This window comes from Andrographis paniculata, unplaced genomic scaffold (assembly GCF_009805555.1).
Source record: "Andrographis paniculata isolate CXL003 unplaced genomic scaffold, ASM980555v1 Contig53END, whole genome shotgun sequence".
Taxonomy (NCBI): Eukaryota; Viridiplantae; Streptophyta; class Magnoliopsida; order Lamiales; family Acanthaceae; genus Andrographis; species Andrographis paniculata.
This window is the reverse complement of record NW_026137588.1, coordinates 393600-417481: the sequence shown is the minus strand read 5'-3', so window position 1 is coordinate 417481 and position 23882 is coordinate 393600. Positions and strand designations below refer to the sequence as shown.

At 28.2% G+C, this 23882-nt stretch overlaps 3 protein-coding genes across 4 annotated transcripts; all 3 read right to left on the bottom strand.

Annotated features, from left to right (window-relative positions):
• Positions 1-1354: 1354 nt before the first annotated feature.
• Positions 1355-5514, bottom strand: LOC127255284 (CBBY-like protein). The gene is made up of 8 exons (XM_051280764.1): positions 5144-5514; positions 4963-5033; positions 3939-4097; positions 3139-3205; positions 2873-2968; positions 2752-2798; positions 2552-2632; positions 1355-1696 (listed from the first exon to the last, which is right to left on the bottom strand). The coding sequence occupies exons 1-8, from the start codon at positions 5459-5461 to the stop codon at positions 1570-1572; spliced, it is 966 nt and encodes a 321-aa protein (XP_051136721.1). The 5' UTR covers positions 5462-5514; the 3' UTR covers positions 1355-1569.
• Positions 5515-6502: 988 nt separating this feature from the next.
• LOC127255282 (TPR repeat-containing thioredoxin TDX) lies at positions 6503-11594 on the bottom strand. The gene is made up of 10 exons (XM_051280760.1): positions 11426-11594; positions 11310-11343; positions 10293-10394; positions 10114-10201; positions 9759-9839; positions 9592-9656; positions 8568-8708; positions 8314-8427; positions 8126-8156; positions 6503-7027 (listed from the first exon to the last, which is right to left on the bottom strand). Exons 1-10 carry the CDS (start codon positions 11533-11535, stop codon positions 6699-6701), a joined length of 1095 nt encoding a protein of 364 aa, XP_051136717.1. The 5' UTR covers positions 11536-11594; the 3' UTR covers positions 6503-6698.
• A 2838-nt stretch (positions 11595-14432) lies between these two features.
• Positions 14433-19971, bottom strand: LOC127255285 (protein TIFY 6B). 2 transcript variants are annotated; one of them, XM_051280765.1, is made up of 7 exons: positions 19702-19971; positions 17824-18005; positions 17534-17718; positions 16460-16550; positions 15920-16193; positions 15069-15129; positions 14433-14734 (listed from the first exon to the last, which is right to left on the bottom strand). In XM_051280765.1, exons 1-7 carry the CDS (start codon positions 19763-19765, stop codon positions 14632-14634), a joined length of 960 nt encoding a protein of 319 aa, XP_051136722.1. In that variant the 5' UTR covers positions 19766-19971; the 3' UTR covers positions 14433-14631. The 2 variants fall into 2 exon arrangements, with proteins under 2 accessions (XP_051136722.1, XP_051136723.1); XM_051280766.1 differs by lacking the exon at positions 19702-19971 and adding an exon at positions 19079-19216.
• Between the last annotated feature and the right edge of the window lie 3911 nt (positions 19972-23882).

The window sequence follows — 23882 nt, the reverse complement described above, 5'->3', positions numbered from 1 at the left end:
AATAATAATAATAATAATAATAATATCTGATATTTAAAAACATGAGGGACCATTTTCTTCCAACATTTAGATCATATTCAATAAACCATCATGCTGTGTTTGGTTGTGGATTTTGTTAGGTTTTTTACTACTCTCTTTAGCCGCTAAATTTATACTTATTTTCATTTGTACAAAAGAAATTGATATAATTAGCAAACGGAGAAAGTCTTACCAAAACAAGAAAATTCAAATATCAAATAAAATAATAAAAATTGGCTCCGTTCACGCAATGTTTTTAGATTAAATGATTTTTAATGTATAGTATAAAGAATTATGTCAAAATATAAAATATATTATTTTAAAATAAAATAAAATAAAATAAAAGTTCAGTATGAGGAATCGCAAATCAAACTAAACCTTACTATTTAAATCTCAAAGTCAAAACTCAAACTCGCAACCAAAACAAGCAAAAATGGAACTATCTACAAGGATGTATAGTTTGGAGTTAGGATGGTTAGGTAGAATATTCAAATTTTCAAATGGAAAATTTTGCAATTCGAATACGATACAAAATAACATAAATAACATTTTTTAATATTCAACGGATTAGGCGCCGACATATGGACTATCAAATTTTCGAGTATTTATAACTTAATAAATATACATATATATATATATATATGCATATACTTCTTACCACATTTTTGAGTTTTAGCTTTGGGTTAATCTACCCTAACTCGAAATTTCGAAGACAAATATATTCAATCTAAAATAAAAGTTTAACATGCTCATATATTGGCTCATCTTGTAGGACTAAATCCTATGATAAAACTTCTAATTCTATCTATAAAAGATTTCTAATGTTAGATGAAACATTTAACACAATATATATATATATAAACATATTTTATTCACTCACAAAAAATCAATAATTCAATCATAAAGTATTATTTTTTTTATTACTTATATGATTTTTCATATCTAACATATATAAAAAAAATATATATATATATATATTCGTCCAAAAATATAAAGTGAACAAGCCTTTAATCTTTTTCATTCACATATGTATTAATATATTTACTTGATTTTTAGTGCTTTAGATTATTTTTAAATTTGAAAGCTTTGAAGTAAAAAGGGGTATTCGACACAATATTTTGAATAAAAAGTAGACATTCGATTTTTGTATAACACCTAAACATAATTACAATATGAATTGAACAGTGAAAAAATAAAACTGAAAAATACAAGAAGACAGCAAAAATTATAAATACTATTTCATGTATCAATTTTTTTTCGATCGCGGATAAAACACATAACGAATGGTAACAATAATAACGAGGCTTTCGAAGACAACATGGTACCATGGAAAACCTTTCGACACAAAATTATACAGATCTTTTATAGCAAATTATTCTAATTTAGTACAAATTTTGCGTCGTAGTTTTGTTCAAGTATAAAATATATTTGAAGATCCTTCCAGGTCGAGATTCAAGAATGTTCATATATGATTTGAAGAGTTAAAACCTAAAGAAAGGGCCAAGGAGAAGACAACTGTAGAGAAAGAAAATGAAATGGGACCGACTATTTTTAACTCACATATTGTTGTTTCTCAAGAAGGCTTCCACAGAAATCAAGATCGAATCGCTCCTCCGGTGGATCGCCGATGCAGTCAAAAACTGCATCGGCATTTACAAAATCCTCGTCGCCCGTATACCTTGAGTTTCAAAGAAATTCATTTGGTACTTAAATTTGGTAGAGGATAAAAATATGCACACATAATTGTGAAAAAAATGCTTTGAAAAAATAAAAATAAAATTCAATAATTCTTTTACTATGCAATCTCTCAATTTTCTCTTAAAATGGCATATTCAAACATTTTTTTCCATACAAAATCTCATATACAACAACTATTTCGACTCAAAAATATCAAAATCCAAAATATACCATACATATATATATATAAATAAATAAATAAAAACCATGAACATTTTTGTTTTTGTATAGTTTTTGGTTTTGATATTTTTTCGTGAAATAGTGCTTAAATGCAATGTTTGGAATGAAATGAGGCTATGTTCTCATCCAATTTTTCAAATCTTTTAGGTGAAGAAACCGTGAATCGACATTTTTTTAAGAAAATTGAGAAATAGAATAGTAAAATATTAGAAAAATAAACAAAAAAATAGGGTTTTGGGATTTTGTTGTTTTAAGGTGAAAATATATTTTAATGTGATTTTTTTATAGTAAAAAATAAAAAATGTACAAAAGATTGAATAATGAAAACATCAAAAATAAAATTTCGCATCAAAAATTTATTTTACCTAACAATCAACAAAAACCAAACCATGCACAACCAAAGACTCAATTCGATGATATTTACTAACTTGTAAGAATAAAAAGGAAAAAAAATACCGAAAGATTATGGCAGTATTCAAAAACCTAAAAAAAATCATTTAATTTTTGTGTTGAGCTATTAAAACTCACTTTATGGGACTAACTTATAACTTTTTTTATTATTCAATTGAAATATGTGATTAGATCGGATAAAAATTTACGGAAGATTTTAACTTACCCGCTCTTTGTTACAATGCACTTCATTCCTGCGGCTTTGGCTGCAGCGAGGCCGATGGCGCTGTCTTCCACAACGACGCAGCTGAAACAAGTAATGGCGAAATGTACAGAATACTAACATTCTTAAAATTACAATGAACTTTTTGAGGATGTCTTTTTTTGACGACAATAATAATAAGAATAAAGGGCTGTCTGTTGTACCTTGATGGCTCGACGCCTAATGTATCTGCTGCTAAGAGATAAATTGCCTGCCATAAAAGGCATCGATGTAATGATCATAATGCAAAGGTTTCAAATTGGGTACAAGGTTGAGAAAGCTTACTGGATCGGGCTTCTTGCGAGGTACAATGTCTCCGGCAAATATCTGGATTTTTTCTGCTCGAGATTGTCCTAACAAGAATGAAACTACAGCAGAGACCTGAAACTCGATCACCCAATAAAAAATTAATTGTCAGTGTAAGCATACATGTAGTATCATTAAAATACATGTAACTTAAGCCATTTTGATATTTCGAATTAGTACAGATTGGAACACAGGGTTCGGAGAATTAAAGAATAAGAAAAACTTAAGAACCTGATAAAGCATACCGACTTCTCATTTGAAGTGCTGCAGACTGCGACTTTAACTCCATTTCCAAGCGCCTGATCGACTAACCTGTTGAGTGAAGGATTCAAATTTTCTGAATTGGGAACTATCTTCATTGAGCACGTATACAAACAAATACACGGGCGGGTTCTTCAATTGTTGCTATTTCATGGAAGAAACTAAGGATGAAACTTCGAGAAAATTAAAAAAATCTTCTATGTATACCCCGGTATCACTTTTGTCCTATATTTATCTCTTGGGCAAAATATATCGTATTTGCATGCAGAAGTAGCTATTTTTGTCCTTTGGCCGTTCACACCACGCGCGGCCAAATGATAAAAATAGCTACTTTTGCAAACATGTGAGGTATATTTTACTAATAAGATAAATACAGGACAAAAGTGATAATATTATATACATCGGGATATTTTTTGCAATTTTCCTGATGGAATTTCATAGCTCACAACTACACATTTGAACAAGAAGAATAACAGCATCTCAATACTAGAGTTTTATCAGCATATTGGTACTATTTCTTGTGCAATCGAAAACTATTGTGCTCTAAAAGTTTCAATTCACATGAATTGACACATTCATTTATAAAATTTTACCAAACTTCTATTATTCATTGAAAAATTTTCCTTCAAAAATATCAAATCAAACATTTATTTTCACTTTTTATATTATTATACTAAAAATCAATTTTATATTCAAAATATCGCATCCTATAACTATTCAAATTCAAAATTTTTTATTATTCAAATCTCAAACCAAAATCCAAACTCCGAAACAAACAGCTTACTTTGCAACACCGGGTCGGAGTGGCAACAACTTCTTCTCAATAAGAGCCATGAAAAGGTCTGTCTTTCGCTTGTGCAGTGATGCTACGAAGTCCTTTCTCTCTTGTTCGCCCTTTGGAGCATTTTCAGGCCAACCGACCTTATTAAAATATGCCGTCATCCTAGAAAAGAAACCGTAAATCTTTAGCAAGAAAGCTTCCTCATCGAATTATGACACTCTTCAATGAAGAAATGCTGAAACAAGAAAGTCAAGAAGTTCGAATATGGATTATGCATTTTGTTTAAATAGACATTTGGTTCACATATCGTAATCAGAATTTATCCAACGTTCCAAAAGACTTCCAACAATTTCCAAATTTTTTGTAGTCATATTTCTACCACTCTCTCTTAACTATTTCTACAGCTGATTTTTTTGTTCCGTAATTGAACCTATTATCATTTTAATCTCGTAACAGATTAGTTTCGTAAGTAGAAATTTTAGTCCTCCAACACCGGAGATGCCTACATGTCACCCGTGTTGCTTGCCGGAGGACACGTGTTCGTCAGGTCAGCGTGGATTTTATTATTTTTTTTTTCGAATATTTAATTTTAAATTTATACAAAAAAGACAAAATGAATTAATTTATTTTTTAAAAAAAGTTTAGGAAAAAAAAAGTAAACATTCGCGTGTCCACCGGATGCCGATGCCGCTAACTTGGCAACACGTATCCTCCGACGAACCACGTGGGTGCCACGTAAGCATCTCCATGCAGGAAGACTAGAATTGCAAAAATTTTCACCAACAGGACTAATTTGAAACAGTGACTATAAAATCAATCTACCCTATCTTCAATTCATTTCTTTACTGTTTTCGGAAAATCCCTAAACACAGAACACCCCCAAACCACAAACCACAAACAACATAACAAATACAGAATTCAAATCAATAAATACAATTCAAATTCAGTAAAACAGCTCTTCCCAAATCTGCAACAATGCTAAAGTAAAGATCTAACAGAAATCAATCAGCCATAATACTGATCTTACCTTTCTTTGCCTCCCCCAATTTTAAGCAATTCACCATATAAATCAACATCCCAAGTCACTCCCAATTCTTTCTGCATCATCATAAACCAACAAACCAAATCCAATTCAATTAAAAAGCAGTCTCCCAATAGCAGAAAGCAGCCAAAACCCCAAATAATTTCAAAAAAAAAAATCGAAATACCTCCGCAAAGGTTTCATTGAACGAGACGCGGTGGCCGTCTTTCTCAGTGTCGACCAAGACGCCGTCGCAATCGAACAAAAGCGCCTGAGGAAGAGACGATTGAGCAGCAGAAGCCATACATTTCGTCACTCGAAAAGCCCTATCCCTAATTCCGCCCCTTTTCCCGATTTCGGAAGTGGATAATCTCAAAACTCCGCCGCTAATTCGGCAGCTTCGCGGCGGCGAATAAAGAGACGTTCTGGCGAAGAAGAGAGTGTTGAAGGAGGAGGAAGAGGACGAAGCAGTTATCGGCGAGGGAGAGATTGGATTTGCTGCCATTGAAGGATTAATTTTGTGAGTGAGAATGGGCGTAGAGCAGAGTGGAGGAGATGAGAGCCATTTGTTTTTTAAGGCAGAAAGAAATCAGTTATCCACACGTTTTTTAAAAAAAATAAAAATAAAAATAAAAAGATTAAATAACGAAATCCTAACGGTCATTTTTTAAGCTTTGATGGTGAGAATTATAGGTGTGTGTTTTCTTTAGAGATGAGAAATGTTTGGAATTAAGTTGGGATTTTAAGAATAGGAATAAATAAATTGAAATAATGGTTTATATGATGGAAATAAAACTTATATATATTTGGTTTTCAATGATGAATTGAATTTTTTTATATTATACTGTTAAATAGAAAATAAGTATTTTATATTCTGATATTAGAGAAAATTTTCTTAATTCTGCCGAAATTCGTTTAAAAAGTTCCTTTTTAGTTAGTGTTATTAAATATTTGTGATCATTTTGTGATATATATATTTCGCAATTATTGCATACTAAATAAGTAAATCAAATTCAAAAATAATGTGAATTCAATTTTTGGATATTTTCCATAAATAATAATAAAAAATATAAAATGAAGTCAAAAATCAAATTAAAAAAATCAAATTCAAATACTCACTAAAAAAAAATTAAAAAATCAAATATTCAACTTAAAATAGTATATTTTATACGTTGAAGCAATTTCACGTAGCCAACAATTGTGTTTCTTGATTTTTTTTCTTCGTAAAATCAATAAAAAAATAAAAATAAAATCACTAAATAAATACGTCTGAGCAAACACAATTATATTAATTTTTTAATATATTTATAAAATTATTAAATGTAAAATACATTTAATTTAAATGAATTGGGCCAAATCAGGCACCTCCCGACTTCATAGGCCTAAGCCCGGCACTATACACCAGTCATATTCGGCTGATCCAGCCCAAAATTTTTCGAACCTATTTTTTTAGACCCACAACAAAATTTTTAGTGTGTATTCGAACCTAATATTTGTAGGATCTAATATTGACATATACTTTGTATTAAGAAATCTAAATAAAAAATAATACCAAAAGCCCACCCTTTTTAGAAGTTACAAGGATCAATAATTATAAACACAAGATTTAATCCCTCTACACAAGTTATGCTATCTTAAGTATAATTATTACCATAATCAAAGAAAAAGACATCCAAACACAAATCAAATTGTAAGAAATCATAATTTTTGTTAGCATGAAAAAGATTTTTTTCTTCAGATAACTAACCAGCATGAAGAGCAACCTTTCGTTCAAGTTCATTTTTATCGGCTCCGACGACCTTATCGACCTCTCTTCCGTTCTTGATGAAAAAGAAAGTTGGCACGCTGCTAATATTGTATTCGGCAGCAGCATCTCTTGCCGCGTCAATATCAACTTTCAGAAACACCCCTCGTGGGTACCGCCCAGCTAAGGTTGAGAATACAGGAGCAATTTGGCGGCAGGGGCCGCACCATGTTGCTGTGAAATAGATCACTGCAAGACGCCAAGTTTTTGTAGCGGCATTCAGCTTAGTTTTCAGCTCATGCGCAGATGGGATGACGATTACTTCTCCTGCAAAATGAAATTCAATGCTGTTAATCTTTCGAGAAAAAATATATATACATATATATATATTTGCGAAAATATTTTAAGGAAATTGGAAACTTGCTTTTATTGATCATCAAAATAAAAGGCATATATATTTAATATAGAAGAAACTCAATTGACTCCAAAATAAATAATCTAAGACCGAATCTACATCTAAATCTAAATCTAAAACTGAATATCTAAAATATCATCAACAATATTAAAAGATGAACTGGAAAAAGAAATCACCATAAAATCGGTATATAGTTTGTAAAAACTCAAAAGAGAGCATCCAAATACTACTACAGGAAGGTGTTTAATAGTCGTAGCGATACAAACAAGAATACTCAACCGAATCTACCCGACTATGTTGCCTTGCCCCCAATTTTTTATTTTTTATATTATACTAAAAATCAATTTTACATTCAAAACATCACATCATACAACTACTCCAATTCAAAAATTTTATTATTCAAATCCCAACTCAAAATCCAAATCCCCAAACAAACACACCCTTGGGATGTCCCAAAACTTTTGGGACTTTTCCTCATTTATACACAGTTTCTCCTCTTTTACCCTTCTAAATACAATTCATAAAATCAATCCAAACAAAAGTAACGCCAAAATGGTCGAAAAATTATTAAAATTATACTACCTAAAAGCACATGCCAAAAGTAAATATAGCAAAAATATAGGGATGGAGAGAATAATATCATACTCCATCCGTCCCAATCTATTTTCCATGATTTTTAATTTGGGATGTCCCAAAATATTTGCAATTTTTCTTCATTTGTACCTAATATTTTCATTTTTACTCTTATAAATATATTATATAAAATATTTTCAAATGGCAAATAAGGGAAAAACGGTCAAAAAAAACTATCAAATTTATACTAAAAGAGCCTTGCCCAAACTAAAACTAGTAATCGTAATGGCACGGTGAGAGTATATTATAATAAATCAAATCATATCATGATTCATATATCTCACAAAACATCAAACTACTTTATCCCCAACTTGAATGAATGAGCAGATATTTATGCATAAGCTACAAACTAAAATATATGAATCATACGGACATACCATCTTTTAAGGCCTCAGCGGCTTCAGCTTCCTATAAAAATTATAAAGAAAAGTCATAGCATGAACAGGGTATTAAATATCAAAGAAAACAAACCAATATATCTTTTTGTAAAGATAAGCTCAACATGAATAATTTCAAAAATAATTTGATGATAAGGGGCATAATAACCATAGTATGTGGGACTTACTTGGCGCAGCCTCTCGAGCTCAGCTTTTCTAAGCTCCTTTTCTTTTCGTATCTCTTTTCGTATCCTTTCATATTTCCGACGATGCTCTTCAATTTTATGTACATTAGGTTCAACCTAAAGAGCGCAAAACAAGATTACACCAATATATCTTACATACATGTGAAGAAATCATAAAACAAGAATGGCTATAAGATTAAAAAAACTAAAATAAAATAAGATGGTTGTAAGAATGTTGCTACTTTTAGGAAAGTGACCTTTTTTAGTGTCGAGTCAATCTCTTCATCAAAATCCAATTTGGATGCCACATGCAAATCTCTAGCTGCCTCTTCCCACGAGCCCAACATTGCTCGTGCCATTCCACGTGCTTTATACCCTTTTGCTGAGTCGGGGTTAATCTATATCATATTGAAGAAATAAATATAAAAACATAATATAATGCACCCTAATTTGTTCAGCTTTTACATGAGATAATGTTTCAATAATTTTAAGATGGCATCAATGGATGAAGATCTCATGTTTAAACCCCTACAACTAAACACTTACATAAATATATATATATATGTGTGTGTGTGTGTATATATATTCACATACAAAGGCTTTTATAAAAATTGAGGGCTGCAAATTTAAATAACTAAGACAAAAATGTCCCATTTAAAACCTCATTTGAGTAATTATAGTCAGATTATTTATATTTGTTTGTGTTTTTCACCTATTTTCCATTAGAACATTGCATCCAGTAAACTATTGTCACTTCCAAAACATCAAAGCCAATAACAACAAATAACTGAATAAATAAAATAAAAGGAAAGGAAAATCAAACAAATGAACAAATCCTTAATATATTCAACTTGTGTCTCACAATATACAGATTCACTATTCCACTTTTCCCTACGCCTACAAAACATATGAACGCTAAAATTGATTAATTGTACAAAGTATGGTAAAAACATTAGACTAGCTTTTGTCTATTTGATGGCTAAAACTGTTATAATATGTAATTAATGATGCATTTTTCTATCAGTTTAAGTTTGTACGTAAAATGGTCATTCAAAAATTGTCCACATGCAAGGTTCTTTAGTGAAATGGTCATTTAACAAAAATGATTTGGAACTTTAATTGATAAAAACTATTCTCAAATTAGAAAATTAAAAATAAAAACAATCATTGTGGGATCAAATTTACTATTTTTCCAAGAAAAACATTTATAAATAAAGATATAAAAAATGGCATATTCATCACTGAATAACTGATTCAGTAAAGAAGCAAGAAAGTGTGAACCTGTAAAGCTGCATTGGCGTCACCAATTGCAGCATTTGGTTTCTTTAGTTTGACAAAGATACTTGCTGCCAAAGAAAACTTTATATAGCCATCAAAACATTAACACGACAAACAATAATCAAGATACTACGCTAAATCTCGTGAATTGTTTGAGTGTTTGAGATTACCTCTATTTGCATATAAGATTGCTGACTTGGGGTTCAACATGATTGCTTCGGTCAAGTGATCTATGGCTTCACTATACTTACCTGAAGTTCATTGAACATGGTTTAAGCCATATTGCCATTTGTTGCTAATTTGCAATCCCTATCCAAACATTATAGGTGTGTGTGTTTGTGATATAGATTCTATTTTTGCACTGTGCAATGAAATAATTGTTTTTTCAGGTAAAAATTATCACATCTAAAACCTATATCTCATTCAGAAAAATTTGAATCCAAAACACATTCAAACACACCCATACTTCCATAGAAACAAAGAATTAGAAACAAGAAAATGTATTCCAAAAAATAGGTATGTTACCCTCAGAGACTGCATCAACAGCTTTTGCCTTCCATGACTGAGCAATTTCCTGAGACTCTTCAGTTACTTCAATGGAAGGATCTCCCATCTGCAAAGAAAACAAAAAGAATAAAAATAAAAACAACCACGCATGAGGTAAAGAAACCAGAGATCATTTTCAACAGTTTTCCAGCTGCAACCTTTAGTGGAGGGTCGTTGTCCGGCTCCACAACATCAGCATCATCCAACTCAACATCTGACTCGACAATGTCCTCATCTTGACCACCACTACGTTCATTAGCCTGCATAATATTTTTCATTGATGGTGAAAATAAATTTGCTAGCATCTAAAACATCCTAAGTTACAAGTGAGGATGATTTTTCCCATGATGAAAATGATCGGGAGAGTTCATTGAAGAAATCAAACAATGAAAATATATATATATACATATATATATACCTTTTGTGATTTATACTATTCCATTTATTATTTTTCGGTTAAAAAAAAACAATACATCTAACAACTATTTAAACTTCAAAAATATCAAAAAAGAGACACACCACACCCATAAATTGTCAATTATTTAGAACACATTCCTCGCAGAAGATAAATAGATAGAAATTGCATGAGTAGAGATGCAAAAAAACTTTGATATTTGCAAATGACCTGATTTAAATTAAACTCCATAATTGAAAATCAGTTTATAAGTAGATTGAATTACAACTATTTAAACAGGGATGAAATTGGTTCTCTATAGATAAGTAAACTCTGTAATATAGTTTCGAATTCAATTAGGAAATTTGGTTAAAGTTTACTGTTTTCATTCTTTCAAACAACCATTTGTATTTTGTAATAGGTCTGTGCAAGTTCGTACATTCATTATGATACCCAATCGAAAATCCCTAACACAACAAGTTAATGGATTTAATTTAACTTCAAATTCAGTCTAAACCACAAGAAATTACTCAATTTATGTTAGAAAATATTACAAAATTGAAACATGCAAGACAAATTGTGAAAATCTAATGTAAAAGATTAACCAATAATACAAATTTTCGATTATCAATTGCAGCACAGAAATTAGGTAACAAAATATACTCTGCCTTCAACCAGCAGCGAAGTGAAACCCTAACACCCAATTTCCCATCCTTGAATCGAATCAAAGAGAAACTAAATTAATATAGAAATTAAGCTTGGTGAAGTACAGTTGACTTACCGAATCTTCAGAAACTGGAATTTGAGCTCCCAAGCTAAGAAAACAAAATAAAGAATGAAAATTTGGATAGATGAGGAGAATCGAAGAGAAAAGAGGAACAGAGAAGAAGAGAGTACCTTTGAAGGAAATTAGTGAAGAAAGCAAGAGAAGGAGTTTGCAGTAGAGAAGGGGTGCGCTTGCAGTGCTCCACAAAGGCCTTCAGCTCTTTGATTCTCTCAGCGTCCATTTTTGCGCTACTCTCCTCTGTGATTCTCTCCTTCTTCTTCAATGGAATTGAAGCGAGGAGAATATAAATTAGATAAATTAAATGGAAAATGACATGATAGGGATGGAGTGTGTATTTATTTATTTTATTTTTTTTTAACAAATTATCATCAAATTTAAATTAAAATTGATTCATTTTTAAAAAAAAAATTAAATTAGTTCATTTTAAATGTATAGGGTTTAATACATGATCCTTTTCTGAATATAATTAATTAATTTTAAATGTATAGGCTTAATACATGATAGTCCCTAGCATTTTTATGGTTTTTTTGGGATTTTTTAATATTTTCCCCGTCCATCCGCCTCCGAAGTCATATTTATCTGCGTCATTTTATTAATATTAAAAATAATTTTATATTTGTATAATTTTTTTATAATATTTTAATAGTATTATAAGGCACCAATAAAGTAAAAATATTTTTTTATTAATTTGTATTTAATAGTTAATATAAAAATATTAACCTTCATAAAATAGAAGGGACTCTTAGAGTCAGGAGGATGTAATATATTAAAACTAATATTCCCTCTCTCTTATTTAATTTATTTATTCTTTCTATCCACATAATTTGTTCTAAAAATATAATTATAAATTTTAATCATATTTTTAAATTCATAATTCATAATTTTTTATTTTAATTAAAATATTTATTTAATTTAATTTTAATTTATAATTATTTTTATTAAATCATAATTATTTTTATGATACACTTTTTAATTACTTCTTAATTACACAATACTTAAAACTCTGACTCAAATGGAAAAAATTAGCTGTAAACTGATGGAGTAGTATACAAGAGATTTTGACATATATTTAAAATATTTGTAAGTGTAATGGTATGTTTGTAATTTAAAAAAAAAAAAATACTTTTAAATGTGTCTTATCAAAAATGATAAAAAAGATATTTTAAATTGAAATGAAAAATAATAGTACTTCTTTTTAACATAGCCATGTTGAAATTCCTCCCTATTACAAATATATCATCATATATATATATATACAATAAATTTATACATAAAAATTAAAAGACAAAAATATCAAAAATTCTTTACACACTTGTTATTTTTTAATCTATTACAATATTTCAAAGTCCCTTTGAAATGCCGACGGAGAAAGTAAATTTAAATCAATTTTTTTAATACAAATTCAAAGATATTTTTTTTAATTTAAATAATGGAATAGTTTAATATAATAATTTATAAGAGTAATAAATCAAAAATAAGTTCTAGAAAAGACACCCCCTCTATTATTTTCAGGGGCGTGCACGGCTCGATTCAAATCGAACTGAACTTTCAAAACTATCAATTTTCAATTTATAAAAATAGAAATCGAAATCGGATCAAATTTTTTTAAAACCAAATAAACCAAACCAAACTAATTCGGTTCGGTTTAAAATCGAATAAACCGAACTTTTATTTATTAATATATATTTTACACATAATCAAATACTAACACACAAAATTATATAGTATTATTTATTAATATATAATATTTTATTATTTTTAAAAGTTTGATTTTTTTTTTTTTTATTAATCAAAATTTGGTTTTGGACCAAACCGAACTAATTAACAAAACAGTCCAAACAAAAAAAAAAAAATGAATTTTTCGATTTGAACCGACTCACTCCTAATTGTTTTATTTAAGGTTTGTATTTGGATTTGATATTTGATAATAATAAAAGTTTAGATTAAAATAGAATTTTATGTAATATATATAGCTCTATTCATACATTTTTAAAAATTTTATAATATTCATCAATAATAATTCTTTCAAGAAAAGAAAGAAACACATTAAAAATTTTTAAATAGGGATCTCGAATCAAATGCTTAATTTTTACTGTTTTCAAAATTATTAAAAATTTTGAAACTTACAAACTTCTATTTAAATGAAATCTTGATATGTTTTGATTGAAAATTGAGTTTTGTTAGTATTTTAGTTTTAAATATTTTTTAAAAATATGAAGTATGAAAAATTGTAACTAATATTTGTATTGAATTATTATTTTTGTTAAAAAATAAAATATAAATAATATATATATTAAAAACCGTCTTTTGTAAAAAAATTATTCATATGGACACATAAAATTTCTTGTTTGTTAATATTAAATGAAAATGTAAATTTGTTTGAGTGTATTGAGGAAAATATTATGCCTTGTTCACCAAGACCGTTTTTAATATATATATATATATATATTTCTTTGGATTTTTTTAAAAAAATTTTGAAAGTTTCAAAATGTATACAGTCTCCATTCGCCTCTAAAATTTATATTTGTATTAACATAAAAAATATTCATATATTTGTATTATTTTTTTTACAAATATCATTATAGTATTATAAAACATATTTTTGTCTTTTTTTTTCTCCTTAATTTGTATTATATTTTGATATAATAATTAATATTCAAATATCTACCTGCTAAAAAAATAAATGGGAACCGGATGAAGATAATATCATATTTAAAATAATAAATATTCAATATTCAATATAATCTTTGTGAGATAAAACAAAATTCTAATACTCGTAAATTATAGAGTAAATTATTCAAATATAAAAATATATTTAATATAAAGTACAATAACACTGAGACGGATGAAGTATAAATTTTTTAATGATAATGTTTGAATAGTGACAAAAAAATTTTCTTTCTATTGGCTCCTATAATAAGACATTTTAACTTCTTACAATTATAGGATACATAAAGTGGACAAAGATATTAAAATCTTTTACATATTTCTATTAATTAATAAAGTTATTATTATTTTAATCTATTACAAAAGGTTATTATTATTTTAATCTATTTCAAAAGGACCATTTCGATTGGGATGGAGTATATATATATATATATATATAACACTGACAAAAGCAACAATCAAAAATTAAATTTAATTAATAATAGCAATGTACACATTTCATAATTTTGATAAATGCCCTAATTTTCAACAAATTATCAATTTGTGTCATTGCAAGCACCTTTTATATATATATATATGATCTCATGAAATTTCCTACTCATGGAGATTACCTTATATATGAGCTTGTGAAAATTCCTATTCATGGAGATTAGATGACTGCCGGCACGACCGGACGAGGCCCCGACGAGCCTCCTGCCGCTGTATTGCAATCCGCAGATTTCTCTTCAGCATACGGCAATACACCCGTTACCCTACGGTCGAATCAAATACTTTGTTAGATGATAAGATATAATGAGTTACATAGACATGTACATGCCACATCAAGTTAATATCAGCTGTAAAAATTAAAGTAAAAAATATTTACGAGTAAAATCATATGAAAGGTATGTTTAGGTGCTTAGTAAAATCATAAATGATTGACGTTGAAATACTTTCTTAATTTTATAAATATGCTGAGAAATTTTGTAGTCGTGACATATTTTTGTTATATTTAAAATTAAGTAGATTATACAATTCGACTTAAATAAAATCAAGAAAGTATTGGAAATGCATCTAAGGCATTGAAACCGGGCACAATTTACGTACCTCTCCTTGCGCTTCTCCAAAAATCGGGCAAGGGATCTTCTACGCGACTGTGGTACGGTACCTAAAAGCAACAACAATAAGTGAGAATTATGCGCCAATTTAAATACACTTAGGCTCGATTTATTTTTTATTTTTTTAACCATGCAATCACCTTAATTGTCTGTTAAAAAATAATTTATTTTTTTTACACAAAATATAAATGCACAACTTAAGTAAATAAAGCCATACGGTTTTGAAAAATTGTACTATCAATTTGTAAAATGGATTGAATAAAAGCACATTAACGATAATCAATGTAATCTAAATATTCTCTTCGTCCGACTATAATAGAATAGTTAGTAGTAGAATCCACAGTTGCTAAAAAAAAAAAAGGGAAATATAAATCTTGAATTGGATAGACGAAAATCGAAATATGTAAACTAAGGAGTAATATAATTAATATAAAAATATATAATTAATTTTTAAGCATTCGGTAAGACCGAATGTAATTAATCACACTACAATGTCCTTGTTTACTATCAACGGTAAACATATTCTCCTATTATAATTTTCATCTCATATATTTTTCGATGTTAATAATGCCGAATTTATGGACAGGATCCTCAGGCTCCAAACTGCCATTCAGTCCACGAGTCCTACACTCAATAGCTATACATACAAAAAAGTATATGTATAAATTCTGAGTGTTGGGCCGGGGGCTGGGAAGCGTTTGGGGCTGAGGATCCCGGCCCCATATTTATAACCAAGACACTTAAACAAACAAATGTAATAAAATCCTAAATCCTTAATCCTCCTCACATATGACTATAGCAATCCAAGTAATATGTTGTGAGAATATCAAGAAGTAGTACCCGAAGAGATGAAAGTGGTGTGTCCGACCATAGGGGCAGGCTCAGAAGCTTTTGAAGACGAGACAACCTTATCATTGTTGGCTCCAGACCAGGTAGCAAATTGAGAGACACTGGGGGAAGAAACCAGGACAGGGCTTAAATGATGCGGTGAAGTGCTGTAAGGCTGGCTCACAAATGCATCAGAAATCGATGACCATGGAAATGGTGCTTGGACGGGAGCTGCTGGAGATGTGATAGTTGGTCCATTTCCGGCCAACAGCATTATAGCCTGAGCCTGAACTTGAACAAATAATTATACATTCAATCATTTTGATGGCGAGTAGTTCTTTTTTTTTTTTTAAAGAGATATTTTCGCACGAAACAACAATAAAGTAGGACTTAATAACAAATCCATGAACCTTAATATATATGGACCCCTGACGATACATGTAAGTATATAGAACTATAAAAACTAAGTCAAGTTTCGATTTCAAGAATGTATGGAATTGCGAAAAAAGAGAACCAAAGATTATTTTAAGGTATCATAGTAAAGTGATGCACCTTCTCGGGTGAAATGCTGTCGTAGACACACACCGTGCCATTGTAGAATATGGTTAGCTGAGAAGAACCACCGGCAGTTTTGGAAGCATTTCTGCACAAGAGAAGCATTAGAATCAATCCAAATGTTTGACATAATTATATATTAACAAGTATCAAATGATACAACTCTATCATTTTATTTTTATTTTTTTATATTAACAAGTATCACCGTAGCTATAATAATCCTACGCTTACATGTCATACTCATATGCTTCGGAAAAATGACACGTGGATAAACCACAATTCACTCGTAAAATATGTGCGTATATAGGATCATTAAAGTGATAATGTGTGAAATAAAAAGTCATTTTCTTCATATATTTCCACACAGGAAAACCAAAATAACAATGGGTACAAGATCAAAATGACACGTGGATCCACAATCCACTTGTGAAACACGTGCATATATAGAACCATTAAAGTGACATGAAACACGTAGGTATATAGAACCATTAAAGTGACAAATGGACAATGTGTGAAATAAAAGGTCATTTTCATAGAAGTGACAAATCGACAATGTGTGAAGCATTAAAGAGACATGAAACACATGCGTGTATAGAACCATTAAAGTGACAAATTGACAATGTGTGAAATAAAAGGTCATTTTCATATATGTCCGCATAAAAAAAAAAAAAAAAAAAAAAAAAAACCAAAATAGCAATGTGTACAAGATCAAAATGACACGTGGATAATCCATAAAGCACTTGTGAAACTCGTGCGTGTATAGAACCATTAGAGTGGCAATGTGTGGAATACAATGTCATTTTCATATATGTCCACATAAAAATCCAAAATAACAATGCATACAAGATCAAAATTATATCTTTCTCTTTAACTTTTTATGAAATGATTCTTCAACTTTATATCACACGATCCCATGTCCAGATCCCTACTATTTTTCGTTCATAGTGTTTCACAAAACAGAGGTAGTGTGTTCGAGCTTAGAAGAATTAGACATAAATAAAAACGTTCGGGTAAGTGACCATCCAATGCCAGCCTTAGGTAGGGATTTTGTAATGAGGCAAGTTTTTATACCTTAAGTCAGTAGTTCCCACCACTGGGCTGCTTCCCATAGCTATGACAGGATTCGACAGTGGAACCCCGACAACCGGCGAGATTGCCAGATTCGTTTGACCAGTGACAACACAATGATTAGGCTTCGAAGGATAAGTTGTCGCAGCAAAAGGAACTCCACCTTGCTTCTCAAAACCAACACTTTTCTGAAATCCAAACAAAGAAACAGTGAGGGATACACTTTATAATGCCTAAATGCTTCAATACAGAGAATGAAATAAGTATTCCAAAGTCAAATAAAAGCAATTAACCTGAGTAAATGTATACGGCCTGTGATCAGAGTCGAATGTTTCAGCTGATGCTAAGCTCACCAATCCAGTTGATGAATCAAAACTAGTATCTTGAGTGCCAGCACCATCGAAGGATAAGAGCTGAGGAACTGATGAACCCTTGCTCGAAAATGGCCAATGCATTGCTGAACTTCTCAATGGAGCTGGAGAATCACATGACTTTTTGTTACATGTATGACAATCAATGTCAGAGGCCACGACCCTTTGTTTATACTATCAACTCATTTCATATGCCAATTACCTAATTATTAACTACTAAATAGTTAATTTGGTAAAAATTAGTTTCATAAATCTGCCATGCAGAATGTCAAACTGTGTGAAATGGAGAAGTTTTTTTTAAAAAATAAAAATAAAAATAAAATCTTGAGGCAAAACTGTCAAATAGCCCCTTTGTTTTGTAGAATTACAAGAACTATATATATATACCCACAAATGTAAATTGAACTCTGTTTTATAATAACTATCAATACTTTGTTCTTTTCAAACCAAAATTATTACCGGTAAATAAGAGCAGTGGTATTCAAACACGGAAATTTTCAGCTCTAATATTATATTAAATGACAGTCTTGCATCATTTTATTTACTTATATAAACTAGAGTTAATCAAAAATTATTATTTAGTTCAAGTTCCTATAAAAATAACTTATTTCCTTTAACGAAATATTACATCAAAACCAAACAAACTCTTTAATTATACCTAGAAAACAGAAGAATAAAATATTCTGATGATGCCTACACCAGGGTTGTTTTTAAATATTTCATAATCTAAATATGAAAAAGATAATAGCATCGCAGATTATTTATTATTGAAATCGCAGCAATTAACAGCTCAATGAGTAAACATTTTAAAAAATATTATAAACAATAAAAGGAAACACGTCAAGAATATAAAGGAATCTCAGCACAGTCAAAACAAATTAAAAATTATTAGCGCTACTTGTAATTAGAAATTAAAAAATATAAATATATATTATATATACATAAGAACCCTGGTGCAGGCATCACTAGAATAATTTATTCATCTCTTTTTTGTAGGCATCAGAATTAAAAATTTTGGAATGTGGAGATGACTCCTTGGAGGGTACAAGCACCACAGCTCATTTAAACTTAAAGAAATGCTTGCTTTAAGGCTTTAATAAAAAGCAAATAGATAAAAATAATGGAGGATCTGGGGATGCATGTTGGCATGTGTACAATGCTACAATCTAACACTCACAAGAAACGAGAAATTGGAATAGAATAATAAGTCATTGCAAGCCTTGAAGCATACGCCAGTGGGAACAAAATAAGTAAAGTAATGTGTACAATAAACGTGAACAATTCAAATCAGCATTCAAGAAGAATAAAGTAATGTACAAATACAATAATAATAATAATGTGAATATATATAAAAATAAAATAAAATAAAAAACACAGATGCATACGGATTGTAGCTCAAGCCGACAGCTGGTGATTGTGATTTGTGATTTATAAATTTAGAGAAATAAACAATTAATAAACGTCATTTTCAGCCTTCACAAAGCATTAAACGAAATTCATCAATGGAGGATTTTTTTTTTTTTTCATTTTTTTTTTTTTTCCATTTTTGCTTTGAGCTACGGAATGATTGTTTGAGTGAGTGAAACGAAAAATCCAAACCAAAAACTTGTAAAATCTACCGAAACGTCTAAAACAAGTCATGAAACAGAACAATTTGTCCAAACTTGAACCGATTAAAAAAAAATCTCTGGCAATTAACAACATATTAAGCTAATTATAGAGATTATCCTCTTCGTAGAAGAAGAATTAACCAAAAGTGAAAAAATTAAACAAGTAATGAATTGAAATGTATGTAATTACCAGCGTCAATAGGCTCTTCAGGCGCCTCCTGCTTCACCGCCAAGCCGAAGAAATCCCTCTCCATCTTCTGCAGCTCAACAAATACCGAATAATGATAAAGAACAACAGCGCCAATTGACACAACCAAAAAGCCAATCGAACTGCGGAGATGATTGAATTGGAGAAGACGGAATTAATGGAGAATTGGATTTCGAGCAGATCGGAGAGAAACAGCTTCTGCTGCTCAGCTTGAATTGTGGTGAGTGAGAGAGAGAGAGAGAAATGTGAGATTTGAAGAGAGAGAGAAGGCGCGTGAAATACACACAGATATATATAAAATTAGAATATTAATTAATTATTATCCATTAAATAAAAAATGAAAATTATTATAATGTGATGTGACTACTTTTTATTATTTAAATGAAAACAGTTTTCTCGTGTCCACTCTGTCAACTAAAGCCGTGAATATAACGCCTGTTTGTTTGTTTGTTTTATTTTTTTAATATATTGTTTATTCAAATGTACTTTTTGTACCCCGAAATAATTTTATTTTTATTTTTCTTTAAACAGTAGCTTTTTTTTTTCTTTTCATCTGTAAAAACTTTTGAATCTATTTATATAGATAATTTTAAAAATTTTAACAAAAAAATAATATTTCCTTCGTCTCACTTCTCATGTCCATCTTTTCATTTCTGTTAATTTCACTTATTTTGTCATTTTCTTTTTTTTTTAAATAATTATATACTTTAATCTTATTTTTTAAAATTTAATTTATAATTTTTTTTAATTTTAATTATAGTAATCAATTATTTTAATCTTAATCTATAATTATTTTTATTATACGATAATCATTTTCACTAATATATTTTTAATTATTTACTAATTATACTCCTCCTAAATTCTCGTGTCTACGGTAACGCAGACAAAAAAATTAATTATTTAGTAATAGTTTTTTCAAAAAATTAGTACTCCCTCTTTTTCATAATTTTATTTTTTTTCATAAAGGATGATCTGTTTTTAAAATTTATTCATTTTACATCTGTTTAATTAATATAAATTAATTTAATTAAATTTCTGATATTTACGTATGGGATTCATGTCAAACTTTTAAATTCTATCTTCTTAATAAATAAATATTTTTATCTATATTAAATTTTTTCATTTTTTATAAAATGGGTTTTAAGTTAATTATAAAGCAATAAATATATATTTTTTATTTTTTTATATTATATATCTACAAAATAATATTGATATTGTATATATTTTATTGAAATATAATGTTAAAATATTTAAAATACCAACAATATTATTGATATAAAAAATAATATTATAATTTATTATTAATAACTTATTAATTTACACTATCTAAAATGCTAGTATAACATAGATTCTTTATTTTTTTTTATTACCCAAACAATTTCTATTTTTTAAAAAAATACTTTCTAAAATTGTCTAAACGGAGTTTTTTATTTTTTTTTGATCGGAGAGTTTTTTATTTTAATTTGATATAATAGTATTGATCTAAATAATTGTGACCCTTCACACAATAATTTTAAAAACTTTGATATTATTGGATTTGTTAAAATACATCGTATTAAATATATTTTTTTTTACAAAATATTAAATTATATATCAATTTTTTTACCAATAACTAAAATTTCAAAACTAAAAGTCTTCAAAATTATCTATCTAAACAAAGTATGTATGTTTAAAACATAGGAAGGTGTGTTTAATTTATGTTTCAACGATAAATTATCACTATTTACCTATTCCATTATTAATGAAAATATATTATTTTCTTTTACAAAATATAATATTAAAATACCTTTTGAATCAAAATTCAAATTAAAATCAAACAATCAAAAAACATAATCACAAAGTCACAAATGACAAACCACTTACAATCTACGATTTTTTTTTATTTGTCTTTAATTTTTAATATTTGTTTAAATTATACTTTTTTCGATTCAAGTTGAATGAACTTACTTGACTTTTGCACGCAAATTTCAAGTATATTAGCTATTTTATAGAAACGCAGTACTTCCTCCATTCGTCTCTAAGGTCATATTTATCTTTTGTGTCATTATATTTAATATTAAAAATATTTTTATATTTATATAATTTTTTTTTTTACAAATGTCATTCTATTTGTATTATAAGACAATAATAAAAGTATTTTTGTATTTTGTTTCTTAATTTGTACTACGTTTTGATATAATAATTAATATTAAAGATCAATAAAGAAAAACAAAAAGTAAATGAGATCCTTAGAGCCGGAAGAAGTTAGTATAATAGATTAGTGTAAAATTTATTATACCATTGACATTAGTAAAATAAAAAAAAAAAAAGGATAATAAATCAAGAAGTATTTTAATATTTAATTTAAAGATTTTTTTTTTATTTTTTAAAAAAACTGATACATTTGATTTGAACAGGCAAAAATGACAAAATAAATATATTTAATTCAAATAGAATGAATACTTTTATGTACTATTTTATCAATAAAAATAATACTCCCTATGCTCTATTTTCTAATGTTCTATTTTTATTAAAAACTACTAAATGAAAATGCAAACCAAATAAATTATATATTTGTTGGTGGAGTTTAAATGATAAATATACTATGTTATTAAGAGTTGTTCTACGTAAATAAATATTTTCTATTTATAATCCATGTGATTTATCATCATTTTTATTCATCAAAATATAATCTCATACTATAAATAATAGATTTGTTTTATTTAAATATGTAGTTAATTATTTGATTTGATACAAATAGATATTAATATAATATTTTAAATTTTAATATAATATAAAAATAATAAAATTAACTACTATTTCGTATTGTTTTTTATAAATAGATTTTTTAATATTAGTACACTCTCTCTTCTAAATAAATTATTTACTTATTTTTTCCACTTGGTATGTTTCTTATAATATATATATTTTAAAAATATATATATAATTATAAACTTTAGTTACATTTAAAATTTTATAATTTATATATTTTATAATTTTAATTAAATTATTTAGTTATCTTACTTTTAATTTATCATTATTTTTTATTATATCATAATTATATTTATTAATACATTTTAAAATTTCTTATTAATTATATTTTACTTAATTCTTTGTATTTAAATTAACATATAAAAGTTGAGACAAAACGAATATTATATTTATATTTAAGTGACATTTTGTGAGAGAAAAAAATATATTTATTTTTTTAGCTAACAAAACAGACCATTGTTTAATATAAAAATAATACTCCCTCCGTCCCAAAAGATTTGTCTTTTGTTTTTTCATTTTCGTCCGTCCCAAAACAATTGTCTTGTTTCCTTATTTAGTAGCCGTGGTCCCCACTTTATTACAAAATTATTCATACTTTTTCATACTATCCCTAATTATTACTTTAACATACTCTTTAAAGCAAAGACATTTTAGTCATTTACATTCTACTTTATACCCACTTTCAATTAAATACTATTATACCTTAATTTTCGTACCAACTCTCAATAAGACATTTTTTTTGGGACGGAGGGAGTAATATTTATGTAATTTATTATAAATTGTAAAAAAAAAAAAATTAATACTCCTTCCGTCCAATTGAAAGATTGTCATTTTTTATTTTTGTCCGTCTCAAAACAAGTTTATCATTTCCTAATTTAGTAATTAAAATACCTACCTAATATAAAAAATATCATTCCAACTTACACTATATTACACAAATGTCATTACTTTTATATTACACAATACTGATAGGGGTTTTTTGTCTTTTTCACAATAATATATTATAATACTAATATTCAAAAATCTACGTGCAAAAAGTAAACGACAATTTTGCACCGAGACGGAAGAAATATAAAATATGCAGTACAATTATTTAAAAAATGACTATTTTTTTTTGAATAAAAAAATATACATATATATATATATACTTTTTTGGGTATGAAAAAATATATTTGAATTGATATTTGAAAATAAATAATTTATAAATAATAAAAATTGAATATAAAATAAAGAAACAAACAAAAAAATCGAAATGATGCTATTTTTGGAGCAATGAAAAAATCAATAAATGTGACACGGAAGCAGCACGTGAGCCCACGAATTAAATAAGCGGGTTTAAGTTCCACGTGACGAACCTCGTGCAAATTTGCGTGTTTGATAGCGTCACATCAAGGTGCACCGCCAGTCGCCTT

What these genes read in the sequence shown, in the direction of transcription:
- LOC127255282 (XM_051280760.1), bottom strand. Translation starts at nt 11,535, where the DNA reads ATGGACGCTGAGAGAATCAAAGAGCTGAAGGCCTTTGTGGAGCACTGC. An exon ending in TTGACTCGACACTAAAAAAG is followed by an intron (nt 8,428 to 8,567) that starts GTCACTTTCCTA and finishes TGCGCTCTTTAG; the next exon opens with GTTGAACCTAATGTACATAA. An exon ending in CGCTGAGGCCTTAAAAGATG is followed by an intron (nt 7,028 to 8,125) that starts GTATGTCCGTAT and finishes TTCATTTTGCAG; the next exon opens with GAGAAGTAATCGTCATCCCA.
- LOC127255285 (XM_051280765.1), bottom strand. Translation starts at nt 19,765, where the DNA reads ATGGAGAGGGATTTCTTCGGCTTGGCGGTGAAGCAGGAGGCGCCTGAA. An exon ending in TGAAGAGCCTATTGACGCTG is followed by an intron (nt 18,006 to 19,701) that starts GTAATTACATAC and finishes GTGATTCTCCAG; the next exon opens with CTCCATTGAGAAGTTCAGCA. An exon ending in ACAGCATTTCACCCGAGAAG is followed by an intron (nt 16,194 to 16,459) that starts GTGCATCACTTT and finishes GTTCAAGTTCAG; the next exon opens with GCTCAGGCTATAATGCTGTT.
- LOC127255284 (XM_051280764.1), bottom strand. Translation starts at nt 5,461, where the DNA reads ATGGCAGCAAATCCAATCTCTCCCTCGCCGATAACTGCTTCGTCCTCT. An exon ending in ATTGGGGGAGGCAAAGAAAG is followed by an intron (nt 4,098 to 4,962) that starts GTAAGATCAGTA and finishes TTTCTTTTCTAG; the next exon opens with GATGACGGCATATTTTAATA. An exon ending in TGCATTGTAACAAAGAGCGG is followed by an intron (nt 1,697 to 2,551) that starts GTAAGTTAAAAT and finishes TTGAAACTCAAG; the next exon opens with GTATACGGGCGACGAGGATT.